At 32.2% G+C, this 18,177-nt stretch overlaps 1 protein-coding gene across 2 annotated transcripts in view; it reads left to right on the top strand.

Annotated features, from left to right (window-relative positions):
• The window catches only part of cnc (NFE2 like bZIP transcription factor cap-n-collar), a 229,428-nt gene that overhangs the window by 165,421 nt on the left and 45,830 nt on the right, over positions 1–18,177 (top strand). For both annotated transcript variants that reach the window (XM_072546199.1, XM_072546200.1), the window contains exons 4-5: positions 1,494–1,645; positions 2,000–2,218. In XM_072546199.1, the coding sequence (XP_072402300.1) occupies positions 1,494–1,645; positions 2,000–2,218 (371 nt within the window). The remainder of the gene's footprint in view (positions 1–1,493; positions 1,646–1,999; positions 2,219–18,177) is intronic.

The following is an 18,177-nucleotide window of genomic DNA, read 5'->3' as shown; positions in this document are numbered from 1 at the left end:
TTCTCCGATTTTGATGACCTTTAAGTTGGTGATGAACGTTTGTTTTTGTTTATCATTCTTTCAATGGTTTATGAATTATTTGTCTTTTTATTGACTTGAACTTGAATGCACATAAATCAGAACTACCAAAAAATAATAGTCAAAGTCCGACATTATAACGTAAGTTTTCCGCAAAATATTTATCGGATTTTTTTAATCAAGAAATTTATTTAAGCTCGAACTAGTTATCATAAAATAATAACCCAATACTTAACTAAACTATGCTACCGAATTATGTGGATTTGCCCATTTTGCTATACCAGACGCAGATTTCTTCGAATGTCTCTCATGAGGTCCCGGGCGGAATTCAGATAAATTTTTCTCAGTTTTGTATAAATTCGCCGTCCTAATTGTTCTTCATCTTGGGTTTCCCAGCCTCCATGATAAACGTTCCTCGAGACTAAAGGACAAAAATCCTCTATTGGACAAGCCTGCGGCAAGTTTGGAGGATTGTCGTTTTTGGGAACAAAAGGTATAAGGTGTTGTTGTCGAAGCCAGTTTTGGGTATCTCTTGAATAATGGCATGATGCTTGGTCCGGCTAAAAGATGATATAGTCATTAGCATAATGTTCGTGGACAAACTGAAGCAATTTGGAAAGACAGATATCAATATAGCTATGACTATTCAAAACGTTACCCTCACTCTTCCCACAAATGGCTGTAGTATAAACATTATTTGGCTTTATGTTTGATCTAAGGCATTTTTCTATGTTGTCCGTATAAAATCCATCGTTTCCCTTCATTTCAAAATTGCTCAAAGTGAAATACTTTTCGTCATCTAAAAATAATATTTTTTTCATTGACAAAGTGTACCTACCTCAGTTGACGACAGCATCTTGGTATACGAAGGAGTTGCGCTTGAGATTATTTGTATCACTTACATTGTTTTCGATATTTAAAACCATTCCTCCTCAATTCCAACGATATCATACTCTTAGAAGATCTCTATTGACGAGCCAGTGTCCTTGTTGGCATTCCAACCTGTTTTTTGCTCTTCTCACCAATCTCTTTGACATATATGCAATAAATGCACGTGGTCTTCCACTTTTGGGAGATTCAAGCATGGTATTCTCTGCTCGCACTCCGCTATTGTTCTATAAATGGTTCTCTGTGAAAGATTTCAGTTTTCGGTACCCGCCCAACCAATTCGTAGATATTTTTTTTTATCTCTAATTTATACATCTTAAAGCGACGACTTCAAAATAAATAAATCTCAACTGACAGTAAACAAAGTAAACAAACTTTTGTTTCCAAAGGCAACTTGATATTATTTTGTTTTTGTTAATATTAAAGCCGATTAATTTTGTGCCAAAACTTTTGACGACATACGTTATTAACAAATATCTGGGTGATTCAAATATTGGAAGTTATATATTTTAAAATAAATTGTTTATTTCTTTTCTTAATGATCTTATCTTACAAAGCCCACTAACTGATTCTTTTGCTTTTTGTAGGAGAGTATGTGATAAAAGAAGAAACCAGTCCGCTTCAACCAGAGTCTTCAGAGCCAGTCAATCTTAACCTTGATGATCTTACTCTCCCATTGCCGGAATTCTTTCTTGACGAAGCTTTGCGTCTGATCGACTTGGAAGATGAAACGTCACAGGTACGTTTAGTCAGTTATTATTACTGTTGTTGATGTGGTTATGTGTTATGGTTTCTATAGAGACAGTGTAAGAGATAAAAAGCAAAAAGTTTGATTATATTTATGCGATAGAAGATATGAATATTTAATCAGCATAATAGTACTAAAAAAATAGTATATCTGAACAAAATTGCACAACCAAGTGAAGGAAGTCGTATTGGTGAAGAAAACAAAAGTAGGAAAAAGGAAAGATACCAAAGAACGAATAACTAAATTAGGGTATTGAAAAGAAGAAACTGTATATCTCTGTAGTAAAATAAATATGTTAGGATATATTTTTTGAAATTGTAACTTATGGTTATATATTTATTTCAGGAAAATAGAGTAAGCCTCAAGGAGCTGGAAAGTCTCCCCACCGAGACCAGTAATAAATCTGTGCCGGTTGCAACGTCGGCAGTTGCAGCTAACTCTGATGAGCTCGCATCTTCCCCAGAGGAAGCCCTTCCTAAAGACCCTGAAGACGAGTTCGGTTTCCTGTCAGACATGATCCAAACACCACAATTTCACCATCCCCACCACAGGGCTCCATTCCAGGTGAGTGTTAGTTTATTGGTTTTCCGTCTAAAAGTTAATCACTTACTATATAGGAAAAAAATTAAGATCGGTGTGCACTTACAACGGTAGGAAGTGAGAAAAACATTTAATAAAAGATTTTATTAGTGGGAGGAATCAAAGAGGAGAGGCTAACATTGTTAACAAACTTTAAACAAATTTTAAGAAGTGCTAAGACAATCAAATTTGGGCGAATTGATTTAAATGGCAGCGACGAATTACATTCGTTTATTAGGTGGGACCACCAAACGAATTTTGTTTCGTAGGTTTTTGTAAGAGCGAAATTAATTTTAATATTAGTATCATTTACAGGAGAATATACTCAGTTAAGATTAAAATGCGTGAAAAATTAGGTCTTTTAATTAAAAATACATTATTTGGTATTTTCCAAATAATATCTTTGAAACCATATTGTTGTTTAGCTAATAACTTTAACCGAATAAAATTCTTTGTGTCTTGTGACAAAGAAAAACCAAATCTATTATACAGCGCCTTTTTCATGGTGTTGAGTTCATTTGCTGATATGTTTTGGCTAAATTCGATTACCTTTTGTATTAGTTGCTCCAAGTTGGTGGCTCTCTCGAATTCATGTCTGTTCAAATTAATATTAGCATCCCCAAAAATAAAAATCTAGGTGACTTAAGTCCGGTGACCGAGGAAACCTTTTTATTGTACCTTATGTACTAATCGGGCGTTCAGAAAAAAATAAATCTAAATAGTCTCTGACGCCCTGTGCATTATGTGAAGAACAGCAGTCTTATTGAAATCAAACTTCGTTTGAGTTGATTTGATGTTGAAGTGCAAGAATAATTTGATTTCTTAGTAATTCAAGATATTTTACTGCGTTTAGATTTCCTTCTATGAAAAAAAAATCGTAGGCCAATTCAAGTTAGATTTTTACCCGACACAGCTATATAAAGATAAACGGGCTTGACAGTTGAAATATGTAGTATTAGATATTACAAAAAACATATTACATGCGACGGGCAAAATCACTATTATAGCTTATTTTTATGAACGAGAGAGTAATTAGCATAATTTTAACTGGTAGCTCAGACCACTCCATGGGCGTGCTCAAGATTAATTGAAAAATTACTTTGAATAATTGTAAAAAATAAATGAATTATTTCAGTGTTATAAAGTGTTATGTGTATGTAAACAAAAGTGACCTCTTTTATCACACACTATATTATAACTGACTGGCCTACATTAAAAAGGGTTTTAAAAAATTCACATTTTTTTTTAATTTTTAAAAATTACAAAAGAGAAAAAGAGTTTTTAAAACCGTCTAAGGTATGTTAAATAGATGCATAAAAATACTAATATAAAACTTACAGCTACTTGTTACAAATCCAAATCAGATTCAGAAGATGAACTTTCAGAACCAAGATTTATAATAACTGGCTCGATCATTTTATCAGTAATATTGTCCAGCTTCCACATTTTTTCTTCTTCTTTAATAGTGTGATTTACTGCCTTTTCCCAGTTTTCAGGTTTTACATAATTTACGGCCTCCAAAAACAACTGTTTAACATCATGAATTTTAAAAGTGGTATTTTTTCTTGAAACTTCACTCTTTATCTGTGCCCATACCAGTTCAATCGGGTTTAATTCACAATGATATGGTGGGGATCTAAGTACTGTCATTCCACGATTTTTGGCAATTTCATCAATTTCGTATTTTTTAAATTTTTCTTTATGAAGGGCACACAACGAATAAAGTTCCTTTCTTATAGATCCGGGATGGTACGTAATATTTTTTGAACTCAGCCAATTCTGCAAGTCTTTTTTTAACCACTTGGTTGTGGGCAGTCCTTCTATAAGTCTGGAGTGATAACTTGCATTATCCATTACTATTACACAGTTCTTAGGAAGAAGATCTATCATTTGTTCGAACCATTCTTGAAAGACATCAACGTTCATGTCTTCATGGTAGTCACCGGTACGAGTTGATTCAAAAGTTAATAAACCACCTTCAACAAAACCGTCTGAACTGCCAATGTGTACTATTATCAGCCTGCGTCCCTTTCCTGATGGTGGATTTAAACCAGTAGATAAGTTATTTCAAAAGCGTGCCTTTGACTTGTAACAGTTTCATCCTGCCAAAATTTATTTGGTGTATGACCCTCGTTGATCCATGTTTCATCAAGATAAAATATTTTTCTTTTTTGGTTTCTCATTTCCTTTATGGTTCTTAGAAAATGTCTTCTCCATATGACAATATCGCTTCTTTCTAATAAAATAGACTTTCTGGGATTCTTTTTCCAGCGGAAGCCTATTTCTTTTAAAAGTTTCCATAACGTACTTCGACTCATTTCTGGGTAATCCTTATCATCTCGAACTGAGACAAGAACTTTATCCAATGTTGGAAATTCTTGTCTAAAGAAGAATTCATGCACTTTCCGTCGAAGTCCTTCTTTAAAATGATATTCTATTTGAAATTTTGGTTTCCCTGGAGCATTACGTGGCATTTGAAAACTACCACATTTCTCTTCTTTAATAACTCTGTAAATCGTAGATTTCCCAACACCAAGTGTACTGCTAACTAACTCAACGGTCTCATCAACACTTTCACATAAACGTTTGTCTGTAAATGATTTATAACAATTAAATATTAATGTTTTTTCATTAACTGTTAAGAGGACCAATTTTTCGGCGTTTACACGGCACTTCCAAATTTTCCATAACACTAGTATACACAATAAACTGCACCTTGCAACTGAAGTACCTACTTTTAGTGAACTGTTAAGAATTTTGAATACGCCACTTGGACCTTCCTATATACAAAATGGAAAAACCCACTATCACATTTTCTGTGGAATAAGTTTAGAAGGTAATTATCTAGTCAATTACTGTCGTAGATTCCTGGAATTAAAGAATTAAATGTTTGATTGTTGAAACCCATACTTCGTGGAATGCACTCATTTCAGATAAAATAAAACGTTTTATTTTATCTAAAGAATTAAACTTTATTTTGCAAATAGGCAAAGAATTAAACTTTATTTTGCAAATAGATAAAATAAAACGTTTTATTTTATCTAAAGAATTAAACTTTATTTTGCAAATAGGTACGTACTTATTAAACTTTTATTGGATATATATATAACCAATAAAATAAACATCTTACATTTCTTGCAAATTCATTAGTACCTGTTAACCTCCATCACTCCGACACTGGCAACCTTATTTAGGGATTAGTAACCCTCACAACTATTGTATTCTATTCTGCTCCAACCTTTATACCTGGTGGTCATATTCAATTTAAAATTGTTTTCCTATATACTTCTGTAAACTTGTTGACAAATATCTGTTTTTCATTGAGTCACCCGTATCAACAGTTTAGGGATTTGCATACATAATTTATTGTTTTATTACTCTCTCATACATAAAAATACACTATAGTATCTTATAAATAAATTAAATTACGCAAAAACTATTTAACCAATTAGACCCATCATTTACGCATAATTCAAACACAGTAAGACTCTTAAGTTCAGGTACATTTAAAGAAATTTTAATAAATAATAAATAAGTTATTAACAATATGCAAAAACAGCGATTTTGTTGTTGATTTTGCAATAACTTTTTTCTTTATTTTAATTTAGCATCTCATTTTGTTTATATTTTTTTTCTGAAAAAATTATCTGTCGATATCAAATCTCTAAATAGACAAGTTTTTAAGTTATAAGCAAAATAATGAGTTTGACGTTTTGATTGTTTATTTAAAAATAATTCCACTAAAAAATTGATGAATCCTAGATTACACATGTCAACTGTCAAACCCGTCTATACAATAGTGACGAAAAAAGTTTTATTTTTTACTAATTTGATTGATCTGAAGTTGATTTAAAGATATTGAAGTGTAGGAATAATTTGATTTCGTAGTAATTGAAGATATTTTACTACTTCGATGAAAAAAAGAACCGATAATGTGATCCCCCAGAATTCCAATCCAAACATTCGACTTTTATGGATACTGTATACGCACAGAACCACTCAAATGCTTATTTTCCTGAAACCAATAACGTACAACGGATGGATTATGTTTCCTAGGAATTTCTCCATTATAATTTTACAGAATTCAAAGGTTAAAATGATCATCAAAAAATAATCAAAAAAAAATCTATATATTTAGTTTTGCCCAATTTTTGCCGAAGGTTGTCGACAGAAAATAAGAATTTATAAAGAGATGAATGACTCTTAACCATATTAGTTTCTTTTGTACGCCTTCAAAAGATTTGTGTTTGTATTTGTATGAGTAACATTAACCTGTCTCATAGATGTTGTCATTCTTATTCACTTGTCCGCTTGAATACTAATCAATGACAAATCAAGTTTTAGAAATTAGAGTCACAAAGATTCGAATAAGGGTCTTAAATAATAATCCTCCTATTCTATGACTTAATCTTTTTATCTTTTACGGTGTCATAGCACTTAGGCATTGAATTTAATTTCCGTGATACCTGTTAATGGTATTGTTTACTGCTGTCGATTACAGATTAACATACAGTTTATAAGAATAAAAGAAAAACAAATATAAAAAATCATAAAAGATAATGTTTCCAATATTGTTTATTTACATATTTGTTTTGTATTACTTTCTTATACATTCTCTTGGGCACAATAAAGAGGTACGTAAATTGTATTGACAAAAAACTTTTGATGCATCAACCAGACTAAACAATATTTTCAGATATGACGAATTCCACAAAAAATATCCACTAATATCCATTAATTTTAAAATTTGAGAGCACACTCTTGGGGTCATTTTTTTTTTATTTTTTTGTACTCAAAACCGAAGAAAAAAATAGTGCTGCCACCTTGAACGAGGATAATCGTGCCTTTTTGGCGAGATTTCAAAAATTAAATGAGCGAAATAATAGCGACTTTGGAGTGTAAAAATGTCGTTTATCTCGAAGTTCGAAGTGCTAAACAGTAACCATATCTGTCATACAGATTTCTCCTCATATCTTGGAGTAGGGCTGGTATAATGGTTGCAGAAAAATGAAGTATTTTTGCCCTTAATTCGATAAATGTTTTCTTTGAGAAAACCCCAAAAAAAGAAATCGTTAGGCGTTAAGTCACAGGATCTAGTCGATCCTGATCTCAGTCGATCAGAAAACGTTTGATTGAGGAAGTCAATAGTTGCTCTAGAGTTGTGAGCCGAACACCCATCCTGTTGGAAATAAACCTCCTGAAAATTAACGGGAAGGCGTCGAACTGCCGGAATCATCTCAGTCTGTAAAAGTTGTAAAATTGGGGCCCGTTTAGGTTTCCATCGATAAAAAATGGACCGACAATATGGTCGCCTAACATCCCAATCCAAACATTTAACTTTTGCGGATGCTGCGTTCGCACTGCAACACTGAAGTGCTTATTTTTCCGAGAATAATACCTTGCAACGGATGGATTGTGTTTTTTATGTAATGAAAATGAAGATTCGTCAGAAAATAAAATATTTTTTAAAATGTGTACATTTTCATTCTGTTTATCTAACATAAATTCACAAAACTCCAAAACTCCATCCGCCTAAAGTTATCTTCCGGAAACAGTTCTTGTGTTGGTTGTATCTTAAAACAGTAATACCCATTTCTTTTTAGAACTCGCTGGACAGTTCGAGCATTCACGTTAACTTCCCTAGCAATTTGTACACTATTGCAGGGTTCACTAGCTTCCACAAAAGCACAAATATCAATATCCCTATTTTGACGCTCCTCATCGACAGGTCTAACACGTGGTTCATTACCTTCATGACACTTTTACAACTGTTTACACATCCCGAAGTTTGAAAATGTTTAATGGTATTTTTAACTGTTGTAACACTTGGTGAGGGTCTATTTTCGAAGGCAACAATAAATAAATTAGTTACTTTTATTTTTTATTAATCAAGTACTTTTATTACAATTCGATACTTAAAATAAATAATTATTTTGCAAAATTGTACTTTTCTCTTATTATTATTAGTAGAGAAGCCTATGAAATGATAGGTAACTTAAATATGTATGTATTATAGTTATAAATAATATCTTCTAACAATAAATTATAGACAAAATTCATGTTTTCATTTTGTGCTCGATTATTTGTTGAATGTGCTCTTTATTGTAGTGTATAATGTCATTCAGGATACTTCTGGAGATCTCTTTGTTTATAGAACCAATTTCTTTAGGTGTTAGATTCGTTGTTCCATTAATGCTTTGGTGTGAGAGTTGAATTTATTTCCTTTGTTCTACTTTGGACAGTGTTCTTTGTTTCCTTTATTAGTGTTTCTGTTATTTTCTCGTTTAATTTGTTACTGTCTGTTGTCTCTGTATTTTCTAGTGCTTTATTTACAGCTTTTTCGAACTTTCATAAGTTTTCTGGATATCGCCATGCTTTCGTTGTTGGTTTTTTATCATTCGCGATCGTTCTCGAAATTTTTAAGTATCTCGTAGAATCGTTGTACATATTTTGCACAATCTTCGTTCCATTCGTTGTTCCATTAATGCTTTGGTGTGGGAGTGGAATTTATATCCTTTGTTCTACTTTGGACAGTGTTCTTTGTTTCCTTTATTAGTGTTTCTGTTATTTTCTCGTTTAATTTGTTACTGTCTGTTGTCTCTGAATTTTCTAGTGCTTTATTTACAGCTTTTTCGAACTTTTATAAATTTTCTGTATATCGCCATGCTTTCGTTATTGGTTTTTTATCATTCGCGATCGTTCTCGAAATTTTTAAGTATCTCGTGGAACCGTTGTACATATTTTACACAATCTTCGTTCCATTCGTTGTTCCATTTATGCTTTGATGTTTGAGTGGATTTTATATCCTTTCTTCTACTTTTGACAGTGTTCTTTGTTTCCTTTATTAGTGTTTCTGTTATCGTTTGGTTTAATTTTTTATTGTCTATTGTCTCTGTATTTTATAGTGCTTTATTTACAGCTCGTTCGAACTTTTGTGAATTTTGTGTATCCCGCCATGTTTACCTTATTCGTTTTTTATCATTCGCGATCTTTCTCGAAATTTTTAAGTATCTTATCAAACCATTGTACATATATTTTTTAATTATGTGCGTAATTTTTTTATATGTACTACAAATTCTTGATCTACACCTGCTTAAAATCAAGGAACGTCATATTTAAGTTTGGTGAACAAAGTTTGCACTATCGAATATCTATTAAAATATTCACAAACTATTTAAAAAAAATCTTCCACTATCTATAGTCATATAATGATCTTTTAGCCTGTCTATCGCACTGATTACGTGCATAATTGTATTATCAGCAGTTTGTAACTTATTTTGCTGACAGATAACGAGTTTATTGTAAAAGATTAAAACACATGTTAGGTATTTGCATTCTATCGATATTTAATTATGGGTAGACTTCGATCTTTACGTAGTGGATTTGGTTCAATATACTGCAAAAGTGCTACAAACCAATTTTAGATATTAAGGACCAAAAATTTCTCTTATAATATATAATAATAAAAATATTAAAGCTTTTTGCATAAATCGCTTCCAACTATCACTAGAAATCATAATTTTACTACGCGTAAAGCGTGAGTTCTCAAGAGTGGGCTTAACTGTGTATAAAGCGTTAAGTATATTAAAAAAATTCAATAAATTCCAAATTTTTTCTAGTTTTTTTCTCATATATCTCAGCAACTATTAGTATTAGAACAATTTTCAAACAGAATAAAAGTTTGGCAATTAATCAAATATAAAATAAATATGATTGTAAATCTTAAAAATTATTATTACTAATGAAAAAATACTAAAAATAACAAAAAAATAGTTAAAAAAGCTTTTTTTGTGATAATATTTATCACAATTATATTATACGTAGAGCCTTCAGACTTCGCGAAACAAATCTTTTTAATATGTTCAATCATCACACAAAATTTCAATAAAATTCATGAATTAGTTTTGCACAATCATGACATATAGAAGGGCATTCAAACTTTTTGAACTAAAATCCATTTTGAAAAATCAAAATTCGTTAATTAGGAGAACCTAGAGACATTCGTTAATAATTATTGAATTTTTGAAGTAACAAATAAAAGTGGGGTCTATGATTCTCTACTTATCTTTTACTTTCTTACGCATTCTACCCTGTTGTAAGACTATTTTTTCTTTTAAATTTGAAATTTTCTTTTAAATATAAATTTTTCTTATATCATTACTTTTATTATTAAACATTATTGTCATAAAATCCGTAAACTAATTTTCGAAACCAAATTCAGATTTTTGCTTTAATCTGTGCCTTCTAAGAATTGCAAGGCAAAACAGGCGTTGATAAAGATGTTATTAGAGACATGGGGAATCTAAAAATTGCATTCCACAACATATCTCCTCAACTAAGCAAAAATCCTTAGCGAATTGGTTTCTAGTACTCGTACAGAGTATATCGGAATAAAAGGAAAAAGACAGTTAAGATTTGATTTCACGTATGATGCGTCAGTGTATCCGCTTATACGTATTTCACAGTTTATTGTAGCACCGACTCCATATTTTCCCATACTTTCCCACAAAGTATACGAATACTGGTCCTAGTATTTTAAAAGCAAAGTAGGGAAAGCCCTCAAACAAAGCAAAAATGGGAAATCTCCAGGCCCTGACCAAATACCATCAGACTGGCTCAAACTTCTAGACGACGACAATGTCTCAGAACTAATAAACATTTATAACCACATATACGAAACTGGAACACTGCCACGAATACGGTTGGAGTCTACATTTATCCCACTTCCAAAAAAACCTAATACATCATCATGTAAAGACTTTAGGCTAATTCATCTCATGAGTCACTCTCTCAAGCTACTTCTTAGGATAATTCTTAATAGAATCAAGCAAAAATGTGAAGACACAATGGGAAATAAACAATTCGGTTTCAGAGAAGGATTGGGAACAAGGGAAGCTTTGTTCTCAATGCTAACACTACTTCAACGATCATGGGAAGTACAGAAACCAATTTACGTCTGTTTTATAGATTTTGAGAAGGCGTTTGATAGGGTTCAACATGGTAGGCTGTTCGAATATCTAGAAATGATTGGAATTAACGTTTACTCAGAAATAATTTTTAACGAAGCCTTGGAAAGGCAATGTGGAGTTCGAATCGGGGGACAAACTATTAACAAGATCAAATATGCAGATGACACCGCGATCATGGCTGAAAGTATCGAAGATCTTCAATTCCTTAGAGATCGAGTCACTAGAGAATGCTCTAATAACGGACTAAGCATAAATACAACAAAGACAAAGTTACTTGTGATTAGTAAACAAGACCTCGGCGCTATACAACTAATTGTCAATAATGAACCGATAACAAAAGTTAACCATTTTAAATACCTAGGATGTTGGATAAACGAGACATTAAATCCGGATGAAGACATTAAAACTCGTATAGAAATTGCAAGAGGAGCATTTATGAAACTTAGATCTATTCTGAACAATTCTCAGCTGAACTTACAGCTGAGAATTAAGTTCCTAAAATGTCATGTGTATCCTGTATTACTGTATGGATGTGAAACCTGGATTATGAAGATTAACATGATGAACAAATAGAAGCCTTCGAGATTTGGTTATATCATAGAATGCTCAGAATATCATGGGTCCAACACATTTCAAATAGAGAAGTCTTGAACAGAGTAGGTCAAGGTGAAGACGACTTAATAACGATGATAAAAAAGAGAAAACTCGAATATCCAGGGCATATAATGAGAGGAAGCAGGTACAGGATAATGCAGTTGATACTCAACGGAAAGATCGACGGAAAAAGAGGAATTGGTAGGAAGAAGTACTCATGACTCCGAAACCTTCGTCAATGGACTGGCTTATCAGCAGATGAATGATTACATGCCTCGCAAGATCGAGAACGATAAAACTTGGGCACGGTACTCAAAGAAGAAGAAGATACTTTCACATGACTTGTTCCTTGCTGTTTCTCTTTCCCACTTTGGCATTAAAGTCAACAATTAAATACTTTAAGTACTTATATTATTATTTAATGTTTCAGTTATGTTACTGTAGTGTTCCTCTATTTCTTCGTCAGTGTAAGTAATCGTTGGAGCGTATATTTATATAATTTTTGTATTGTATCACTTTGATAGTTGTAAGCTTGTAAGATTAAGCTAGCTACTATATCAGAGATTCTAGTTTTTTCTACTACTCTTTGTTTCCATTTCTTGTTGATTAGGAGTCCAATACCACCTGTTTTGCCCGTAGATGTTCCTCGGTAGTTGAATGTGTTTTCAACTCTAATTCGAACAGCTCTTCACTTTTCCGTCTTACTTCGCTGATTCCTATGACGACCCATTGTATATGTATATTTTTCCGTTATTATTATTCAAAAAATATTATAAATTTTTAATATTTCAATTGCGTGATTTCAGTTTCGAGTCGGCCGGAGCAGTCGACTCGTTTTTTTTTTAAATATAATTATTAAAAATAATATTAAGTTTTTCATTTATTTCAAATTGTACATTCAAACTTTTGAGTCAGTGAATATAAAGAGTAAAGGCAAAAGGCTCTAATGGGATTAGGTCTTAAACTAGGCCCATTGAAATTTAAAGTAAAAGTTTTATTATGACAAATGAGTTGCGGTGGCTTAGGTAGTCGCTCTTTTGTATCTTGTGGGTTCCTCTTGTCAAATTATCATCATGTAAGATTTAAGATGCCATCATCGGAAACATTAATCTTTTGTAAAAATGCCTTTATACCTGTCTGTGAAATTTCCCAAATTTCGACCTTCAAATAATGAGTGAATATTAGAAAGGATTATACAGTACCTATTTTTGTGAAAAGTTAAAAGCTTTTAGAGATATTCATAAAAAAACGTTCTTTCGTACATTTTGCCGATTTTATAGCAAATTATAACAAAAATAAAATAAAAGAATAACTTCCATAAGTACCTAGACGTTTTTTATGTTTTTTTGGTGCATAAAATCGTTTTGTAGATGATACCAAGCAGAGCACCCGTCAGAGAATTTGTTAGTAACAATTTAATTGTTTAAATGATTGTACATATCTCCTAAACTATTAGAGATTTTTTATTTTACCAAAATGAAAATTGTTCCTTTTAAAAAAATGAACAAAATGGTGTTTGTAAACCTTAGATCCGATTGTTATAGCCGGAGTTATAACAAATTTCGTGAAAAATAATCGCAAAATACGTATTCGATGAGGTTTTTCCAAGAATACCTCAGCTTTTATACGTACGATTAAAAACTTTGCAAATTAATTTATCTTTATTAATAAAATAATTAAACATTAAAAATTTCATTAAAAACTTGCAAATTAATTTGTTTATAAGAGATTTAAACAAAATTAAGCTATAAACTTGGTGGAAGTTATATAAAAACTCGAAACAAATAGTTTAAAATTTGGTAAATGTTTCTATGTTATACGAAGACGGTTGTGTTTTGCATTTCTATGTTAATTTTTGACCAAGATATGGAACTTTTAATACATTTGAATCTTCTTCACGGGTACTTTTTTTAGAAACTACGTTCAGACCGGCACTGACACTGGTATTTTCTACAAAATTAGTGTTGTTATCGTACGAAACATTGTCAACTACATTGTTCCACGGATGCCAAATCACCACTCCAAATAATTAAATTAAAGCAAACAACACTCTAGACTCTACTAACGAACTGCTTCCCAACCAAAACGCTTTGCACAGGAATCCGGTCGATTATAAAAAAAAACAGGATCAAACGTTGCCACATTTAAAGGATTCTACAGTATATACATGATATCAAAAGAAGGATTTTAATAAGTAAGTCAAAACATGTAATATCCAAGTGGAAACAATGTTAGGAGAGTTGCTGAATGAATGAACGAAATTCTGAAAACTCAGTTGACTCAATTATTTGGATTTATTCGCAAAATGGAACAGATACCAGCAGAATGGTCAAAAGCATCTTCTTGTGCATATTATCAGATGTTGATCACCATCTTGTAAACAATATTATTGAACCGTTCTCTATCAGGAGCCGCTCGAAATAGATCTTCCACTTGAATTGACGTAATTATTCCATTGTCCAAAACCATAATCAACAAGACTAACAAAATTAAATTAACGGATGCTAGCTATATAGAGACACAAGGGAAATTATCTAAAACAACAGATTAGTCGGATATCAAATATCTAGAAAACAGTATTTTTGGTGTTTGTATAGAAATGTAGACATAGATGATTTTCTCTCCCAGAAGTTGTTCGACAAGATGTTGTGGTTATTCCTTTAACCCAACCAAAAGAGATTAAAAATGATATCGACATGAACGTTAATCCAGCCCCCGGCTACGATCTGATAACTGGGTAGGTCCCTTAAGGAGCTACCTAGAAAGGGTCTGGTTAAACTTACCAACCTAATCATCGTATCGTTTTGTTTAAATTACGTTCCACAACTATGGAAGGTAGCTGAGATCATCATCATCCCAAAACCAAGCAAACCTCCACATGAAATGACTTCGTATTGGCCAACATCATTGCTACCAATTATGTCTAAACTGTTCGAAAAGCTCTTACTCAAGAGGCTGAAACCTATTATCGAAGAAAGACGACTTATCCCCAATTACTAATTCGGATTCCGAAATCAGCTCTCTACAATTGATTAAGTCTACAATTTCATATTACATGACGTAATGCATTGGTTAGTGATCAGTGAAGTAATGTCTGGGGGCGCGGGAGACTGAGACTCGAAAGCCCTGAACAAGACATCAAAGAGGATGTCGAAAGCTCGGCGCAATGATAATCGACGCGGTTCAACCAGGAAGATTGTTGAGTTTAATATTCTTGTACTAGTATTAATCTTAGCTCTAGCTTTAATTGTTTAAAGCAATAAAAGAGACATATTTTATTGTGTAAAACATGTTTTTATTGATGGACCGAATCTTGTGTTTTCGTCAAAAACTGCTTCATATGCCCCATACCATTCGGAAATTTTAAATAAGCAACCAGCAAATTCCTGGACAGTACATAAAATAAAAGAATGAACTTCGTTAAAATTTATAAGAGTAAATTTTAATGCTTGCATTGAAACATTAAAAATAATAAAATTTCAAGTATTTTTTGACTGAATTAACTATATTAAAAGGTTGCAGAACAGTTAGTAATTTCTCTGATTCTTATCTTAGGAATGTTTTTGTGTGGTAATACTTAAAACTTATATCAAGTCCTTGGATTCTGAATGAAAGTAAAATAAGAATCATAAACTTTTCTAAACATCCCAAAATGTCTTAAGCCGATCTTCAAACAAGCCCAAAATCAAATGAATATTAAAATGTGTCAAGACTCAATGGGTATGGTAGCTCGAATAATAAGAAGGGACTTGTGTAAAAACATCTATTTGTTTATACAACATTTATTTGTGCTACATATTTCCGTGGGAAGGCATTTTATTGTTAAGGGGGTGTCCCTACTGTGACAAAAGTCACTCAACCTGCCGGACCTTACCTGTCGCTTTCAAGTGCTTTTCAGAGTTCTGTGCACCCATCCCCAAGTTATTCCACTTGAATGTGCCACAAATCTAAAAACATTCCACCGCAATGACTGGATGGCCAGTTATTAAAAATATACAATTTCTTTTCATTTCCTTATTTTGTTTACAGGATTTTATATATAAAAAAACCGTCTGTCGCAACATACGGATGTAAAAATGAAGAAGGATGTAGCATTTAAGTTTTTTAAATTTAAATATAGTTGAACTCCTGTATACGACCTTAATATGTTCCTAATACGTTGTTTAATACTCAATTTATTGAGTACTTAAGTTAAGATAATAAATTTGATTTATTTTCTGCAAATGCAAAACAAACAAGAGTTTTATGGAAGAAGTGTCCCATACTGCCTGTATATTTTTTTACTTTACTTAAAACTTCACTTTAATAGTATATCGTTTTAATTAAGATGAGAATTTTTTTTTAAATTTGTGTGACAAACTTTGTACCTGTCTTTTCAGGTTGTTTCTGGGGTATATTCGAATTTTTATGTGACAATCTAATCTTCGCATGTCTGTGCACGCACTTCATATTTGTGCACTATTAGATATTGACATTTTGCCATCTTCATTGTTAGAACTGCTTCACCATATTGCTTTTGTAACTTTCATATTATATGTACATGCTAAGATATTCTTCATCCCCTGCAATCATTATTTGGACATCCGCGAAGAACATTGTAAAGAGTAAGGATCTTCTCCTTCTATTGTTTCTACATTTTCTCAAACAATTATGTTTTGACTGTAGCGGTACATAATAATGGAAGTACTAATTAGTACTGAATATACTGGATTTATTTCCTTAATGATTACTGAATTAATTCTTAAATTTTTCATTTCTTTCCACATTTGCAAAATTAGGGTGTTGCCATATTTATGTCACTCTGGATATATGGAATATATTCTAACTTAGTCCCCATGTCCCCATTGTTCTAGAATCACTTTTAAATTCAACTCATTTCAAATAATCTTCATAGCATTTCAAGTAGCTTCGGAGATCCCTACTTAATCAGCTCTGGGTATATTTCTCCTACATCTGGAGCTTTTTTCAGTGTCTTATTTCAGTGTCTTATGTTTAATTATTGTTGTAATAAGACGTCTACCCTTTCTAGCTAGAGTGTGGCTTCACCACCAGTGTGGCTTCATTTGGACTGTTTTTCATCAAGCCTAACACTATTTTCAAACCTTAAATTGTATTCTGACCCATATACCAAACAGAAATCATCTATACTAAATCTTATATAGGTTCTATAAACATTCAATGCAATATTTTGATCTGCACGATCTCTTGCAAAGCATTTTAAATAAATTAATACGAAATACGGTACGAAATAGTGAAGCTGTTTAACCAAGTCCAGCTATCAAAATTTATACATCATATGTTTGAATTCAGTAGTATATTCGATGTATGTTTTCGTCTGTGAATAGATGATAATAGCATCAGCATATTGTAAGCCAATAATAGCTGTAATATTGGGAGGCCATAAATTTTGCAAATCGTATGTGTACAGATTAAAAAGAAGTGAACTTGAAACCTAAAATTTACCGTGGATTTTGGAACTCTAAGAAACACAATTTTATTACAGAGTATATTCAAATCACTATTGTCCTAAGCACTTTTTATGTCGATAAACAATGCACCTGTTGTCATAGAATTGTAAAAAACAATTTGAACATCTACAGTCAGACGAAATACTGTTGCTGAAATTGTGTTGCTGGTAGTATACTATGCTGCCTTATCCAAGTTTCCACTCTCTCTTGCGAATGTTTTAAAAATGCGTAACAACAATGTCATTGGTCGATATGAAACCGAATTATCTTTATTTTTTCCGATTTTAGAATGAATATAAGAAAGCAATCATTAAATTTGTAAAGAAGTACTCCAGTTTGCAAGATACAGTTATAAATATGCAGCAGTAATCTTTTGGCCAGCACATCCATTTTTTGTAACGGTATACAAAATTTGATCTGGTCCTGGGGCTGTGTTTTTGGTTAATCTTAATGGCGTATTCCAGTTCAGACAATGTTATTTCTTCTAGTAAATAATGTTCTTCTGAAGATGTACCTGGATGAGGTATGTTTGTCAACATAAGGGGAACATAGCCTCTGTAGAATATCTTCTGAAACTGAAGAGAAAGCATGTTTAATGTTTGTGTTTTTGTTGTTCAATTGTTCGCTGTATTCCATATCTTAGTTGATGGGCAGCTAGAGTTAAGACTGGAACAAACTTGATTCCATGTGCTTCTGTCTTTCTGTTTTAACATTTTTTACTTGTAATTTCAAAAAAGTTATTCAAAATGGCTGAGGTTTTGTATAACTTAAGCTGTATTTCATTCTTCTTAAGCTGTAACTATGTGGCACATTCATCATCTCACCAAATCGATTTTTGTCTATGTTTAGGAATGAAGGGTACGTAGAGGTATCGGCGCTTGTATTGATTGCTCTATTCAGAGTAAATGTCATT

Source organism: Diabrotica undecimpunctata, chromosome 10 (genome assembly GCF_040954645.1).
Source record: "Diabrotica undecimpunctata isolate CICGRU chromosome 10, icDiaUnde3, whole genome shotgun sequence".
Taxonomy (NCBI): domain Eukaryota; kingdom Metazoa; phylum Arthropoda; class Insecta; order Coleoptera; family Chrysomelidae; genus Diabrotica; species Diabrotica undecimpunctata.
This window is presented reverse-complemented; position numbering and strand designations above follow the sequence as displayed.